We start from the raw sequence: 17,623 nt of genomic DNA on the forward strand, positions 1-17,623 counted from the left end.
CTCTCCAACGCGCAGTAAGAGCCGCCAAACACGGATACAGAGAGAGAATTGAGTCTCATTTCCAGCTCAATGACTCGACGGATGTGGCAGGGACTGAGGACCATCTGTGCCTTCGGAAACAAATCCTCCGCGCAGGGGGAAGTCGTGGCCTAATGGTTAGAGAGTCGGACTTGTAATCCGAAGGTTGCGGGTTCGAGTCTCCGGCCGGCAGGAATTGTAGGTGGGGGGAGTGAATGTCCAGCGCTCTCTCCACCCTCAATACCACGACTGAGGTGCCCTTGAGCAAGGCACCGAACCCCCAACTGCTCCCCGGGCGCTGCAGCATAAAATGGCTGCCCACTGCTCCGGGTGTATGTTCATGGTGTGTGTGTGTGTTCACTGCTGTGTGTGTGTGTTCACTGCTGTGTGTGTGCACGTTGGATGGGTTAAATGCAGAGCACGAATTCCGAGTATGGGTCACCATACTTGGCTGAATGTCACTTCAGGTGAGAGCAGATCCGTTGCTGGCCGACGAGTTTAATATCTTCTTCGGCCGCTTCGATGGCAACGGCGGCGGCGCGACTCTGCCATCCAGCGCGTCAGGAAGCAGCAGGCAGAGCAGCGATGATGCTGTAATCACAGTGTCAGAGGATGAGGTTCGGAGGGCGCTAAAGAAAGTGAACGTCAGGAAAGCAGCCGGACCTGATGGGATAACCGGCCGTGTTCTGAGGTCCTGCGCCGATCAGCTTGCTGGTTTGTTCACGTCTATCTTTAATGAGTCCCTTGCTAACTCCGTGGTTCCCACCTCATTCAAAAAATCTGTCATTATCCCTGTGTCTAAGAACAATAAACCCTCTTGCCTGAATGACTATCGCCCAGTTGCCCTCACATCTATAGTCATGAAGGTTTTTGAGAGACTTGTAAAGAGCCACATCTGCTCCTCCATACCTGATACTTTGGACCCTCTTCAGTTTGAAACAGCCCAAACAGATCTACGGACGATGCCATCTCTCACATCCTCCACTCTTCCCTCACAGACTTGGACAGCAACAATGGGAATTATGTAAGGCTGCTATTCATTGACTATAGCTCAGCTTTCAACACTATAGTCCCCATCAAGCTGGCATCTAAACTCACAGACCTCGGCCTAAACTCCTCACTCTGTGACTGGATTCAAGACTTCCTCACCGGCAGACCTCAAGTGGTGAAAGTTGGCCAGTTCACCACAAACTCCATCACTCTGAACATAGGTGCCCCACAGGGCTGTGTCCTGAGTCCCCTGCTCTACTCTCTCTACACGCATGACTGCGTGTCCTCTCACAGCTCCACATCTATTATCAAATTCGCTGATGATACTGTGGTTCTGGGCCTCATCTCCAACAACGATGAGACTGCATACTTGGATGAGGTAGAGAGACTCACATCATGGTGCCAGGACAACTGTCTCTCTCTGAATGTGAGCGAAACTAAAGAGCTGATCATGGACTTTAGGAAGAGACAGCAGCAGCCCTACACTCCTCTTATGATCAGTGGGACCCCTGTGGAGAAGGTGAGTAACTTCAAGTACCTCGGTGTAAACATCTCCGAGAACCTGACTTGGACTACACGCATCCAAACACAGGTCAAGAAAGCCAGGCAAAGACTGTACCATCTGCGACAGCTGAGGAAATTCAGGGTCTCACCAGCAATCCTGAAAACTTTCTATTCAGGGACCATAGAAAGTGTATTGACTTTGCATCTCAGTGTGGTATGGACACAGCTCCAATCAGGACTGAAAAGCACTACAGAGAGTTGTGCGTAGGGCTGGGCGATATGGCTGAAAACTGTATCACGATATCAGTGTTTCATATCGGTCGATATCGATAATTATTGATATTTTTTTAAGGTGGTACATCAAGTTCGTGGTATTACCAGTCTTGGCGGGGACGACGGTCTTGCATAATTTGCAGACGACATTTGGTCTGACTACGGTCAGACTTATAATATCCAAAAAACTGCCATACTGGTGAGCTGACTTTCTCTTTTATTTACAATTTCCTCACTTGCTGCGGCACTCATTTTCTGCTTATGAAGAGGAATCCAGCAGACCAGCCAGGTCTGGCTGCAGACGTGCACTCTCAGCCGCGCGTGCGCACTTAGACACAAGACAACGATATGGCGCAAGCAAACATGATACTGTTACACGATTGGCTGTTAGCGTGTCACTCTCTACGTTGCTAGGTTACCAGAGAGCGAGTGCCTTTGCTAATGCAACCAAACATGCTTCGCAGCCTTTGTTTTCTTCCGACGAAGAATAAAAAAATATCGAACGTTTTATCGAACACATTTTTTATTGATATCGTTCACGTGTCTATCGCGATACATATCGTTATCGTTTTATCGCCCAGCCCTAGTTGTGCGCTTAGCTGAGCGCATCTCAGGGTCTGCTCTCCCCTCTCTGCAGGACATCTACCTCAAACGCTGCAAAAATAGAGCTGTCAAAATCATCAAGGACTCTAATCACCCTGGTAACCGTCTATTCACGTTGCTTCCATCTGGTAAGCGCTTCCGTAGCCTGATGGCAAAAACTGAGAGATTTAGGAGGAGCTTCTTCCCCCAGACCATCAGGCTCCTAAACTCTAACTCTGTGTCATAACATCACTTGACTACATGTAAATATCACCATATCAATAAGCTATTCATAATTTGTTCTACCTCATATTGCTGCTATTTAAATACCCTGGACAACTTTTTGCACATTCCTCTTTATTACTATTTAAGTCAACAACATACTGACCTGCACATTTATATTTATATTTTTTATCTTTTATTTTATTTTATTATTTATATTTTTCTACTTTTATTTTTCTTAATATTTGTATTCTATATAATTGCACTGTCCTTGGAGCGGACCTGACCTACATTTCACTGCTGGTTATACTCTGTATTATTGTGTATGTGACAAATAAAAATCTTGAATCTTGCTGCATTAACTGACGGGAACTTATTGTAAAATGTTACCTAAAAATCTAATAAATATGAAATTTATAACACAATGTAACATTCCTGTGTTTTCATGATTTCATAGGTCACCCCGTCTGAAAGCCCAAACATGCAGTATAAAATAGAATAAATTAAATATATATATATATATATATATATATATATATATTGTGTTCATCAAGTTTTGGATAATTAATTAATTAATCAATTAATTACATGGAGTTTAAAATAAATGATGCCAAAATAAAACGTGTTAGTTTGTATTAATTGCACTTTTATGATGCCCAAAAACTATGGCTGTGCCTAATGCCCCAAATAATTAGTACATAAGAACAAAACAGCATGAATTATAACAAAGAAAAATGCATTTATTTATTATTATTATTATTATTATTATATTTACATTTATATATAGAGAGAGAGAGAGAGAGTCAAAGTACCAGTCATGACCAAAAATGCAGACTAGATTTTAAGATACACGCACAGCCAATGAGCGCATCTCAACTGACCCCCACGCGTGAGATTTGCTGTGAAGTTGGAGTGGGGTGGAGGTTTGACGGCCTCCTCCTTCATGACTCCTCCTCCAGCGCTCCGCTCGGTTTCGCCGTGATTTCATACCGAAGTCATACTTCACATTCCAGCTTTACTGTCAAATCCGGAGAAATATTTCTTCAAAAACATCAGCGTTGTTTGCATTGTAAATGCGCTCATGAGATAAAGCCTGAAATCCCTTTCTGACCGCTGAAGAGCAGAGGTTTGCGTTTAAGGTAAGTGCACAACTCTTATTGCGCTCCTTTGTTTCTTGCAGTCATTGCGCTCGCGCTGCAGTTTTTACATCATTCTCATTTTTGGCATTTTTTCGGAGCTGCTTCAGTGATGTTGCATCGCACACGCACACACACACACACACACACACAGCTGGAATTACAGATGCAAGCTTATTACTGATATTTCAATGTACACATGCATCAGAGGAATATGAGCACTGTATGAGTATGGGAAAGTTTGTAGAAGTAACTCAGTGTTTAATCATTTAATATTTTCCAATGGAGAACAAATAAGGTTACATTTTTTTTTTTTTTTTAACTAAACTAACTAGTAAGTGTGCATCTTCTGATCAATACATTAATTTAATAATTTTGAACTTTTGTTTACCGTTATATGTTTTGACATACATAATTGATATATAATATGTAATAGAATTATCAAAAGTCAAAATATACTTTGTAAATAAATGAAAATTGTTGCATTTCTAAATGACTTGATCAAAGCTGACTAAAATAATGTTGTCTTAAAATGCATCATTTTCTTTTAATAGTTGCAGCTGTATAACATGTAATCATAAAAGCATTTAAAACCACGGTTTATGATTGTAGAATAAACTTCGAGAAGTTTAAACCGAGCCCTAAAATGTTGAAAGTGTGTAAATGTGTGTCAAGAAAAGTGGTTAAGAATTTATGTAATATATTGGAAACGTCTAGTGTTTTATGTAGGTTAATTAGCTTTAAGCCTGTAAGAATAACTCATAAAACCCAGCCTATTCATAACAAAATTAGACTGCTTAGTGTTTTTCTCTGTCTTGAATTATAATGCCCAGCGTTGTGCGTAAAATGATCAGTATGATGCAGTTCCAGCTGTTAGAGGGAGTGTAATAATCCCATTCATCAGAAATAGTCTTTTAAGTCATTTAAGATCTCGTGCTTCTTGGTTCAGTCATCACAAGTGTCAGATCAACGCACCCCTGAGTTTCGCCGTGCAGAGATTGAACAGGTTTTTCAGGTTGTATAAGGTTACGGTGAGCAATCAGTGGAGAATTTCTTGTAACAAATGTGACAGACTGAAACAGTGGTGGCAAGAAAAAAATAACTTCAGAAGTTTCCTTCAGAGCACTTCTTCACTCACATAAATGCTCCCCGATAGACTTTATCCCAACAGAATATTCAGTGATCAGCCACTAAATTCCTTCAAATGCTTTCAGGTGCATGCAATTAGATTCATTATTATTATTATAAGAATACCACCTTTATAATTTCCTGCCAATTTATTTATTTATTTTTAAATCTGAATATCTAAGCTAGAACACTATTTTTATTTATATAGCCATTCATTCGGGCAATAATATTACAAAATGTTTAGAACATTAAATATTTTTATATTTACATTGTATTTTTATTTCTCTGTGACTAAGATCATTTTCTTAACGCTGGCTGTGAAGCTTCAAGAGGGCCTGCAAAACATGACAAGTGTGTTTGGTGAGCTCACTGCTTTAAATAGCATTGCAGTGTGTTCTTTGTGCTTCAGACCAGTACACTGTGTGAGGAACAGTAACTTACTGATCAACACGAGTAGTTCTGTCGTCCTTAGGGCTATAGATTTTAGGGCTGCCCCGTTTTTGTGCGTCTCAGAACCTGGGGTGTGGAGGTCAGGTGTGATGCGTCTGTAAATCCAGACTTCGAAATGGTCACTCATTTTATAATTTCCTGTTGATCATCTGGTGGTTTTAGTTTGGACTTAGACATGTGTGACGGATTCTTTCCACATGCGGCGTAGACCTGCATTGTTTTCTTAGCCATATGGAAGAATTCAAGTTCTGTTTTCTAGCTAAAGGTCTATTTGGAGGGCATTTTTGGAGGTGCACACAGGCAAATATAAAGAGCGATGATTTGATCTTAAATCTAGACAGCATTTTAAAAGGAAACTTTACTCACAAATGAAAATATTGAATATATTATTAATATGTTATTTAAACATTTTAGTCCATCCATTAAAATTGAATGAAACCAAAACTTTCATGCTTCAAAAAGTTCAGGAAGACATCATGAAAGTAATCCATATACTGTAAATTAAACCGGTTTAATCAAATATTCTGAAGAGACACATTCCCTACATTCATATAATGAACTAATTTAATTTAGGCTTCGCGTCGGGATGCTGATAAGCCTGTCGGGCTTTATTCAGCGATAACAACCGTCTGGATGTACATACATTGTGGCTGCCTGCCACAAAACTAGGTAATTAGAAATTAAACATGAGTTGAAATATTTGAATGCAAAGCTTGAAGAAAGCAGTCGTAACAGTAAATTCAAACTAGACAGACATTTAAGGGATACGGTGTAGTCATTGCACTTATTACACAACATTTCACCACATAAATAATTATGGCAATAAAAGATATTGATTTAAGATGAGACCGTTTTAAATTCTTACCAGTTTGTTAGTTAACTTGCAATCCATTACAGTGTACAAATCAGTCGTTGATTCATTGCAGCAGCTGCATTTGTTTGAAACAAGAGAGTGAGTCCGCAATACCAGGATGACACAATTAAATAATTGCACACATAATATTGAATTGAGTTTTACTATTTTAAAAAGCTGTTCCCGGCAAGCGAATAGTGCCGACTGCAGTTACCCGGATGAGCCTGCGTTATTAGTTTTTATTGGTTGTGTAATAATCAACTGATCAGTGCATATACATTGATCTTATCAAATATGGTAAATACAGAACCTCATTGGTTATTGCGAGTTAAGAAAGTTTGATTGAGCTTGTTTACAGTGTTTGATAGGCTCTATTTATGTGCATTTAAAATATTGTTATTTGTGTTCCCAAGATGAAGTCTAATAGGTTTGGAACAACTTGAGGGTAAGAAAATGCATGCATTTGAATTGTTTTGTGAACTGTAGGACTATAGGTGAACATACTGGAGGCCTCCCTAGGGTTAGCTTTTTATGGATAGCTTTTTTTCATGAAGATGAACGAAGGTCTTATGGGTTTGGAACGACATGAGGGTGAGTAAATAATGACAGAGTTGTCATTTTTGGGTGAACTAACCCTTAAAAGTAGGAGAATTAATTATGCTACCTGACAAGAGAGCTTGATTGAGCCAAAAGGAGCATCACGTGTTTCTTTCATACATTAGGCAATCTCAGAAAGCATTGTGACAAAAATATTTAAAATGGCCAATTTCTGATAAATGTTGATTATAACCATTTAGAATTTATTCCGTACTGAAAGGTATTGATTAAAAATGATTTAGGCTAGTGTAATTCATCATTGATTATTGCACTCGTTTGTACTACATATTGTTATGCTTATTCGGGTATCAGCATGTTAGCTTAGCAATGCTAGCAAAGAACGCTGTTAAAATCAGATGAGTCAAGTGTCCCGCTGTTGTTGTGGTTTGTGGTGTCAAATCAGTGATTTATGAGATCTGTGAGTGGTGATTTCACTGTTTTCATTGGCTTTCGAAGACTGTTGCCAGGTGAATTGATATGATATGGAATGGCTACATATGTTACGCGGGCCTCATGTTGGCAACCACAAGCATGTTGGTCAGGATTTAGGCTGTATGAACGTCTGGAGAGGAAATCGGGTGATGGATAGTGAGCATCTGGGAGTCTGAGAGAAAGCCCCATTGGAGTTCATTATACATATGTAAGCCTGTTGATGGTTTTGGGGCGGCTACATGCTAGGAATTACATCAGAGAGACAAGCAAGAATCTGTGAAAGTGATGCTCTGTCATGCATTTAAAAGTTGAGTTTATTTTATTTTAGTGAATTTTTACTTGAGAATTTTTCAGTAAATAATTGTTGTTTTTTTGTGATTTCAACACATTTTTCATGATTTCAACATTAACTTAATTTTTCTTTCCTAGCTGATAACTTTTACATATAATATGATATGATGGCATCAGTTACGGCTTTATTTATTCTGAACCGAGTAACTTCATGACATTTGTGTATTTTACTTTTTGATATTATCAATCTACAGCAAAAGTACAGCACTACTAGGCTAAGGTACAATTTAATTAGTGCCGCTGTTGGATAACTAGTCAGGTTTATGTGAAGATCACAAGAAAACAACTATTTTTTTATGTTGACATCACGAAAAAACAAGAAAGAAAGAAAATAATACTTGGCTTCTGGCTTTCGTAAGTAAGAGGAAACAATGCAGTAAATTTAAATGATGCTCCTTGGAGAAAGGGGTTGGGATTCTCATAAACTGCAGTAGCAGGTTGTACAGGTTTGACATGGGTTGGTTCCACGGAAGGAAGAGAGAGAGCCTCTTTTAACACGTCTTTGTCTCTTTTGTGTGTCCAATGTAGAGTCTTCCACCTAGCATATAAAGAGCTTTTTGCATGGCTGCCAGCGATCTGGACGTGTCAGTAGCCTTTCTCCTCACTCTGTTATCCTGGAAGATTTGATAAATATACTTGAATGTTGTGCAGATTAGACACAAATGTGTTCCTGAAGGTTTTTAGGAATGTTTTTTTTTTTAAGTGATTTCATCAAAGCGTCTATATTTTGGTTTAGACATTGTTGAAGATCATACTCTAAAACAGCCAAAGCGCTTCTCCATGTAGGGCAGTGTTAACAGGATCTTGTCAAGTTGCCTGGTGAAATAAAACACACTTAAACTGACGTCGATACAGCATTTAGATTCATATATTCTCTTAACGTCCCATTAAACCATCAGAGGGTTCAGCGTAACTTGCCCATGACTTAAAATGCCGTCCTTACATGTAATCCGATCTAGGGCAGCAGCTGCTCGTCTACTTGTTGCCCTGTTGTTCTTTGTGAAAGGGTATGTGTGTGTGTGTGTGTGTGTGTCGGTGTGGAGCGTGCAAGAGGAGGGTTGTTGATGAGCAAAGGCCTTTTCCCTGTTGACAAGCATTGCAGCTGTTTTTCCAAGTCTCCAAAGAGAACTGCCTCCTGTCTGTGCTGATAGCCTCTGTCAGATAAACTCAGACTGAATTTGTGAATCACTAAAAAATAATGGTTATTTATCCACCTAGCATCACAAGATGCTGTATTAGCTAAGAATGTAGCAGAATGTCTTTGTCAAGTGTTGGTCTGATTTGTCCTAAAACAACATTTCTGGCTCAACTCAACTAAAGATCTAAATTAATGAGTAAACAAATGCAATTAATTACATTACCCCTGTAATTCTTTAGAAAAGGTCTTTTTTTAATAATTGAAATTCAATAATAGTTTAATTACTTTAAGCATAGTGTAAAAGCAGTAATTATTACCACGATGTATACATATTTTATGATAATATGAAGTCACTTATGCATTTATTTGATCAAAAATACAGAAAAATAACAATATTCTAAAATATTATTACAATTTAAAATAACCATTTTCAATGTGAATGTTTTAAAATGTAATTTATTGCTGTGATCAAAGCTGAATTTTCAGCATCATTACTAGAAAACATTCTGATATGCTGAATTGCTGCTTGATAAACCTTTATTATTATTATTATTAATGTTGAAAACAGTTGTGCTGCTTAATATTTTTGTGCAAACTGGGATATATTAATTTCAAGATTCTTAATGAATTTAAAGTTCGAAAGAAGAGCAATTTTTATGAAATAAATCTTATGTAAATTTATAAAAGTCATAACTGTCACTTTTGATCAAATGCATGCATTTTTGGTGAATAAAATTATTAATTTATTTTAAGAAATCTTAATTAATCCAAACTTTTGTATATCTACAATGTAAAATAATTTAATAAAATTATATTATTTAGCATTACAATAATTCAAATAACTATAGTAATCGATTGTCCTGAAGATTAAATCAGTGTCATTTTTTTTCAGTTGATTTTGGGGTGAATATATGAAGCCGGCATTCATTGGAGGTTTCTTGAGATTCATTCATCAAAAACAAGTCCTTACAAATTCGGTCAAATAAATCCCCCTCAAAGTGTTTATAATAGCACAATGTGGGGTTAAAGGTTTAGACAAGATGCTTCTTTAATGAACACTGGTTATCCATCAAGAGTGTTGGATGCTTTTGGTTTGTCACTTGATTCTGTAACCCGATGTCTCTTCAGAGGCCAAGCGCTGCTGGTGTCGGCGGGTGACCTTTTCAAGATGTCTGCTCACAGATAAGGCAACATGCTTGAAACCAAGGTCAATATTTACTCATGAGCACTACACACAAACATAAGCAAGAAAATGCGCAAAAATTCACATGCTTTAAGAAAGAAACGACCGAGTTGGGGTGGGTTCTAAATTTGTACAGCTGATTTTTGTTTTGTACTACTGTTCCACAAAATAAAAGTCAATAAACAGTTGTTAACAAAAAAGAAAGAAATGGCCGAACAACTAGTGTGTAGGTTGACTGTTAATAATATGTGTGATTTCAAGTTCAGTTTCAAGTCTATAAAGTTGTTTGCTGGTGCATTAATTTATTGATGTGCTTTTTGGCCCTCAATACTAGTGTGTTATCCAGGTCTTGGTGTTTATTTCCAGATAGCATTGGCTAGGAGTAGTGCTGTGTTATGAAGCCAGTACACTTAAAACAGCAGCATTGTCCTTGGGGAGAGCTCTGTGTGTTTTCTGAGCCTTAGTGGATGCCTAAATTGGTCAGGCAACCCACACTCCCACTCCCACCCCCTATGATTTCCATGTTCTTCAGGCCTTTTTTGGACTGGGGTGCTCGTAAGCGAGAGGGAAGGAGAGAAGAGGATGGGAGGGGAAGGACGGAGGTGCGGGTGACACAACGGATCTCCTGAGAGAGAGAGAGAGAGACGGACAGAGAGTGTGTTAGTGACACTGTGGCTTTCTTAATAAGGGCATGTCTGGAATGTCAGCCCTTCTCTCTCCATACCAGTGGTCCTCTAGTACCTCCTTATGATAACCGCTTTAGCTCCGCTCGTACTGTTTCTGAAGTCCAGTGTTTTGGTGGTTTTTCATGCATATTTGCATATTTATGGATAATAGAGTCACTAGTTGGGATGCATACTTAAATTCCTCAACTAAAAAATCTGTAAATATTTTAGATTTGAAAGGATTTGGGCTAGAAAAATGTAATAGGGAAATTTGTACTGTTTAATAACCCAAATGTAGTTAAATATGGATAAGCAGTGATACATCTATTGAAAAACGTTCATGTTTCTGGAGAAAGCTGCAGTATCATTGAATGCCGAGAACAGAGCATTCAGCAAATCCATGGCCACAAAAATGCTTTGGGAAAGGGAAGTGGTGTGTGGCCAAGTATGGTGACCCATACTCGGAATTTGTGCTCTGCATTTAACCCATCCAAGTGTACACACAGCAGTGAACATTCACCCGGAGCAATGGGCCGCCAATGCTGCAGCACCCGGTGAGCAGTTGGGGGTTCGGTGCCTTGCTCAAGGGTCTCACTTCAGTCGTGGTATTGAGGGTGGAGAGAGCACTGTACATTCACTCCCCCCACCTACAATCCCTGCCGGACCTGAGACTCGAACCCACGACCTTCGGGGTTACAAGACCGATTCTCTATCCATATTAGGCCACGACTGCCCACATACTTTGTGCACAAATGGTAATTTCCTTAAGATGAATGACTGTATGTTTTTAGAGAAATTAACTCTATTTAGGAGCAGATAGATTACAAATGATATATACACTACCATTCAAAATATATGTTTTAAAATAAATTAATACCTTTATTCAGGAAAGACACAAAAGTGACAGTGAAGACATTTATAATGTTATATATTTACATGTATTATAAATGCTGTTCTTTTGAACATTCTGGAACACTTAAAGCCTTTATATATTGCTTTATTAAAGTAGATTTAATGCATTATGTTCTTTAATGCATCTTATAATGCATTGTATGATTTTGTGGATAATAGTAACCACAATTATAATACATTATAATGCTTATCTATTCATTGTTAAACCTTTAGAAAGTATAATGCATTAAAACACATGAAAAACAAACTTTCAAATATTATAATACATTCTAACTTCAGTTACAAATATTTATGTAAAGATACAATACATTACAATGTACATAATCAACAGGGTTGAGGGTAACACATTACAAGTAACTCAAGTTACGTAATCAGATTACTTTCAAGTAACTAGCAAAGTAATGCATTACTTTTGTATGTACAAAGAGTTACTTTTTCAAATAAGTAATGCAAGTTGCTTGATTGAGACCTATCTTGTTTGTTGAGTAATGCAACAGTAATACAAAAATAATAAGGTATTACTATACATAAAAAGTAACAAAGTAGCACAATTAGGTACTTTTTAGGAAGTAACAGAATATTGTAATGCATTACTTTTTAAAAGTAACTTTCCCCAACACTGAATAGCAATGCCTTAATAATGCATTATGTATAAAAGCTTCAAGTAAATTGTTCAATTGTTCAAGTAAATTGATGATGTATTCATCAGGATTTCAAGATGCTTGAAATAAAATTGATCAAGGTTTCCACAGAAAATATTAAGTAGCACAACTGTTTTATTATCTTACCAACCCCAGATTTTTGAGAGACGATAATGAAAGTTTATATAGTGTATTGAAATATTAATTGTGGGGTTAGAATGACAGATCCAGATCCAAGACCATGAATTGAAGACAAGCTGTTCAATTTGATTTTGTTAGAAGTATGAAATTATAAAAAATATTTAATTAAGAAAACAAATATTGCAATGATTTTATTAAGTTGTGAATTTGGCCTTTTTTCATAAAGACCATGCCAGTTGGATAGTTTTGCCCTTTTTATTGAGTCATAATGACTTGTGAGTGTGTTCAAACTGTCTTTTTCAATTATTTGAGTCAGTGATTTCATATCGTCATTTGGAACTCCTCTTGCTTTAAAATGTTTTTTTCACATGTTCTAATAAGCCAATCGATGTAGTAAATATAGCTGCTTATTGCTATATATTGTTGTGCTATAATTTAAACAAAGACATTAGGACACTCTTTTCAATTATCTGAGTATTTCAGTTAAGTAAATACTGATTAACAAATGTTGTTCAACCCCTATTAGTCCTTGTATTGATTGACTTGTGAGCAGCCGACTTCCATTGTCTGCTTTTACCATGACATTGCCAGTCTTGCTCAACTTGTCTTGTTGACACCAAGGAAATTTATCAGTGCCTTCACTATCTTGATTTTCAATACCACTGCTATTAATACCCTCCAGCTCACGAAAGCTGTAAAGCACAGCCTTGAAAATCTGATATCTCGTCACCTGAACTTCACTTGACATCAGGAGTCTGAAAAATCTGGCGCCTTGCTCGGCAGCTCAGTGTGTCCTTCGCACCGACAGCCATTTTGTCTTTCCTTTCCAATTCTTGTTTTTCCGCCGTCGCATAATGGGATAAACTGATTGACAGGGCTTATGCAAATGATTATATGATCCCACAAGATTCTTTATTTAAAGTAGGGTTGGGAGAAGCTCCAGCGCCAAAGGGAGATTCATGGTCACACCATCTGGAATGGTAGTTACTGTCAACCCTCGTATTGGTCTTGAGCCGTCTCAATTAACCAATTATTGTAAGTCAGCCTGGAAGCTGATGCTCCTCTAAAGTCGGCTGAGACCTTGTGTCTTTCCAAACCTGTATTCCTTCTTCCACAATTAAGTTAGATATTTGGAAGAATCTTCATGTAGTTGTATAAAGGTTCATGATTATGGTGATTCGTGTGCTATATTTTTCAAATCTTCAGAATCCACACGTTAGTTTTGTACGAGGACGAATTTATTCACTGAAAATCTGTTCATTCAAGTGCCATATTGTGACAGGATCACAGAGTTAGTGAGCTGATCTCTGATTCATGAACGAATCAGTTCAATTCTTGCATGAATTTTTCAGTTCAGTCAGAATTGTGACTCAAACAAACTGATTCATTAAACAGAAAATAATTTAAAAAAAAATGTAGGTTGAGCATTTGGTTCTATGTGTAAGTTTTTGATTGGATTCAGGCAGATCTGAATAAAATCTTGCAGCCAATTGTAAGAAAGGTGCGGGGTTTAAGTGTATAAAAAAAAAAAAACCTGTGTGAAGATTCTTCCAAAATTAAAAAAATCTAATTTTGTGTTTCACAGAGAAACAACACCACACTGATTTGACACAATATAAGGGATTTATGTATTTATTTATTTTAAAGAATTTAGAATTTTGGATGAACGATAACTTTAATTTGACCTCCTGTTCTTTCGTTCTCTCTCCTAGTCCTGGGTGTGAGGGCTCACTTAGGGGCCCAGGTGGAGCCGCCACCATTGCAGCCAACGAGTGGAGCAACAGCGAGAGCCCGGAGGAGGGGCAGGAGGATGGAGTGGATGGGATGGACAAGGTTGGAATGGACGGTGATGCAGAGGGCGTCTGGAGCCCTGACATTGAACAGAGTTTCCAGGAGGCTCTGGCCATCTATCCCCCCTGTGGCCGCAGAAAGATCATCCTTTCAGACGAAGGCAAGATGTATGGTGAGTCCTTAAAAAGCTGAATACGCCCATTGAGAGTCAATTGAGATTTACTTAGTGCTCAGATCATGCTTTGCCAGCAAAGCAATAGCAACTTAAGAGAGTAGAAGTCATGAGAGAGATTTCTTCAAGATTCGTACTTGAAGATTTTCCAAATATCCCTATAAAAATAAAATAAAATAATCATGGCTCAGCTATTTGTTGCAGTAGTGCTGATGCTGGAAAAAAAATGTAGTGAAACACGGTAAGGACAAAGAGGGCCAAGTCAAGCTGTGGGAGTTTTGTTGAAGGGAATCAGAGGGTGAACTTATGACACTTCCCACCTCCAGATTTCCCCATTCTCACATGGGATCCACTGACAGGAATGCTATGTCTCCCTTTTGAGTCAGCATTCACAATAAAGCATGAGTTTTTAGAATGAATGAATGAATGAATATTAAACTGAAAGGAAATGTAGCATTTAAGTCCTAATTATATTAAATGTGAATTTTTAACCCAAATATTTGACCTTTATTTACAGTAAAAACAGTAATAATGTGAAATATATTTACAATCTAAATAATGGTTTTTTATGTAAATATATACATATATATTAAAATGTAATTTATTTCTGTGATGCAAAGCTGATTTTTCAGCATCGTTACTCCAGTCTTTAGTGTCACATGATCCTTCAGAAATCCTTCTGATATGCTGATTTGCTGCACAAGAAACATTTCTGATATTATCAATATTGAAAAGGTTGTTATCTTCAGAAATGTTTACTGAATAGAAAGTAAAAAAAAGGCAGTGGCTATTTACACTAAGTGCAAATAGCAATGGATTCTATTTACACCAAGTGAAAATAGCAGTATTGTTTAACGAAATGCTATTTACAGATCATCAAACTAATTTAAATATTAATCAAAGATGAAACAAGTAAACACAACATGCAGTTTTTGAATGAAGTTTTTTATTATGAAGGGAAAACAAAATACAAACCCACATGGCCCTGTGTGAAAAAGTGCTTGCCCCCTGAACCTAATAACTGGTTGGGCCACCCTTAGCAGCAACAACTGCAATCAAGCGTTTGCGATAACTTGCAATGAGTCTGTTACAGCGCTGTGGAGGAATTTTGGCCCACTCATCCTGGCAGAATTGTTGTAATTCAGCCACATTGGAGGGTTTTCGAGCATGAACCGCCTTTTTAAGGTCATGCCACAGCATCTCAATAGGATTCAGGTCAGGACTTTGACTAGGCCACTCCAAAGTCTTCATTTTGTTTTTCTTCAGCCATTCAGAGGTGGATTTGCTGGTGTGTTTTGGATCATTGTCCTGCTGCAGAACCCAAGTTTGCTTCAGCTTGAGGTCACGAACAGATGGCCGGACATTGTCCTTCAGGATTTTTTGGTAGACAGCTGAATTCATGGTTCATTTATTACAGCAAGTCTTCCAGGTCCTGAAGCAGCAAAACAGCCCCAGACCATCACACTACCACCACCATATTTTACTGTTGGTATGATGTTCTTTTTCTGAAATGCTGTGTTACTTTTACGCCAGATGTAATGGGACACACACCTTCCAAAAAGTTCAACTTTTGTCTCGTCAGTCCACAGAGTATTTTCCCAAAAGTCTTGGGGATCATCACAATGTTTTCTGGCAAAACTGAGATGAGCCTTTATGTTCTTTTTGCTCAGCAGCGGTTTTCGTCTTGGAACTCTGCCATGCAGGCCATTTTTGCCCCGTCTCTTTCTTATGGTGGAGTCATGAACACTGACCTTAACTGAGGCAAGTGAGGCCTGCAGTTCTTTAGATGTTGTTGTGGGGTCTTTTGTGACCTCTTGGGTGAGTCGTCGCTGCGCTCTTGGGGTAATTTTGGTTGGCCTGTCACTCCTGGGAAGGTTCACCACTGTTCCATGTTTTCTGCATTTGTGGATAATGGCTCTCACTGTGGTTCGCTGGAGTCCCAAAGCTTTAGAAATGGCTTTATAAGCTTTTCCAGACTGATAGATCTCAATTACTTTGTCAGGCAGGTCCTATTTAAGTGACTTCTTGATTGCGAACAGGTGTGGCAGTAATCAGGCCTGGGTGTGGCTAGAGAAACTGAACTCAGGCGTGATAAACCACAGTTATGGGGGGGGTATACTGCCTTTTTCACACAGGGCCATGTGGGTTTGGGTTTTGTTTTCCCTTCATAAAAAAAAAACCCTTCATTTAAAAACTGCATGTTGTGTTTACTTGTGTTATCTTTGATTAATATTTAAATGTGTTTGATGATCTGAAACATTAAAGTGTGACAAACATGCAATAAAACATTTGTGATGCTATTATAAATCACTAGCATGAATATTCAATAATTACTATGGACTACGCCAGGAGTAGACTATGTAACATAAATTAATTCGACTTTATGACCTACACCTAATCCTTTTGTTAACCGACTGAAGTAAGCATCAGGATTTAATATATGAGTAATATATTTAATATATGCCCACACAAATGAGCTCATTTGGCTTTGGGGTATTTTGACCTTTGACCCTCTCTGTATAAAAGGCTTATGGAGACTGGCCCACATTCTTTTGTTTTTCCCTTTGGCTTAAAGGGGACACACATTCCACAACTCTGCAGCCTTGTAATACTCCACTCACGTCTGTCACACAAGCTCTAATCCCCCTCGCAACAGATGAAAAAGGTTTGTTTCAACAGCCAGGCATTTTGTCCTTTTGTGGTAGCTTAAGTTATCACAAAGAGGCGCTTGGGCCTGCTCTTTCCTCTTCAAATGACAAGATCATCCCCTTCCACTCTCTTTGCAAAGAGCCCCATTCCGTTACGATACTCTTGCCAGGACCCTGATGTCAGTCTCCGAAAGCGAACAGAGTCTCCTGACATGCCCCCTCGCTCTCTTCCACCCCCAGCGCACACAAGTTCACTGGCCGCAATGTATACTTTGACTAGACAACACTAAAATAGACTGGCTATCTGATGCAGGCAGGAGAGAACTGCCCTAGTGACTTTGTGGATTGTTTTTGCTCTCTCAGAGTTTGCTGTAGACATTTTAGTAAGTTACAACAAGAAATTGTTACTAGAAACCTGAAAAATATTAAGTAAAGTAAGTCTAAACCTGAGAATGAATTCAGAATCCTGATTGTCATAATTTGCTACAGCATCTTGTGTTTGCTCTGTTACAAAACATACTTACTTCGTTATGTTGTAGCAAAGCATGCTAACGTTCATGGAACCTTGTATATGACTGATATGAAACACTGTACATAAGCAACAACTTGCATAATGGTCGTGCATGCACTAGAATGAGTAGAATAGCATTCCAAACATCAACCACATGGAGATTTTAGTAGAGTTTAACGTTAGCATGATGCTAAGTTAACACTGTTATTCTTATAATACATGTAATAATAATAATACATAATACATGTATATAATAATACATGTATTATGTATAGAACACACAAA

The 17,623-nt window shown here is 38.1% G+C and overlaps 1 protein-coding gene across 5 annotated transcripts in view; it reads left to right on the forward strand.

Annotated features, from left to right (window-relative positions):
• The first annotated feature begins 3,554 nt into the window (after positions 1-3,554).
• The window catches only part of LOC306860624 (transcriptional enhancer factor TEF-5-like), a 37,046-nt gene continuing 22,977 nt past the window's right edge, over positions 3,555-17,623 (forward strand). For 3 of the 5 annotated variants that reach the window (XR_013783392.1, XR_013783393.1, XM_079402409.1), the window contains exons 1-2: positions 3,557-3,728; positions 13,929-14,179. Coding sequence is in view for 3 of the 5 variants with exons in the window: in XM_079402409.1 (XP_079258535.1) it covers positions 14,041-14,179 (139 nt within the window). In the remaining 2 variants the exon portion in view is untranslated. Of the gene's footprint in view, positions 3,729-6,569; positions 6,602-13,928; positions 14,180-17,623 lie in introns of all 5 variants that reach the window. The other 2 variants (XM_079402410.1, XM_079402411.1) reach the window with 2 other exon arrangements.

This window comes from Barbus barbus, assembly GCF_936440315.1.
Source record: "Barbus barbus genome assembly, chromosome: 41".
In the NCBI taxonomy this organism is placed as follows: Eukaryota; Metazoa; Chordata; class Actinopteri; order Cypriniformes; family Cyprinidae; genus Barbus; species Barbus barbus.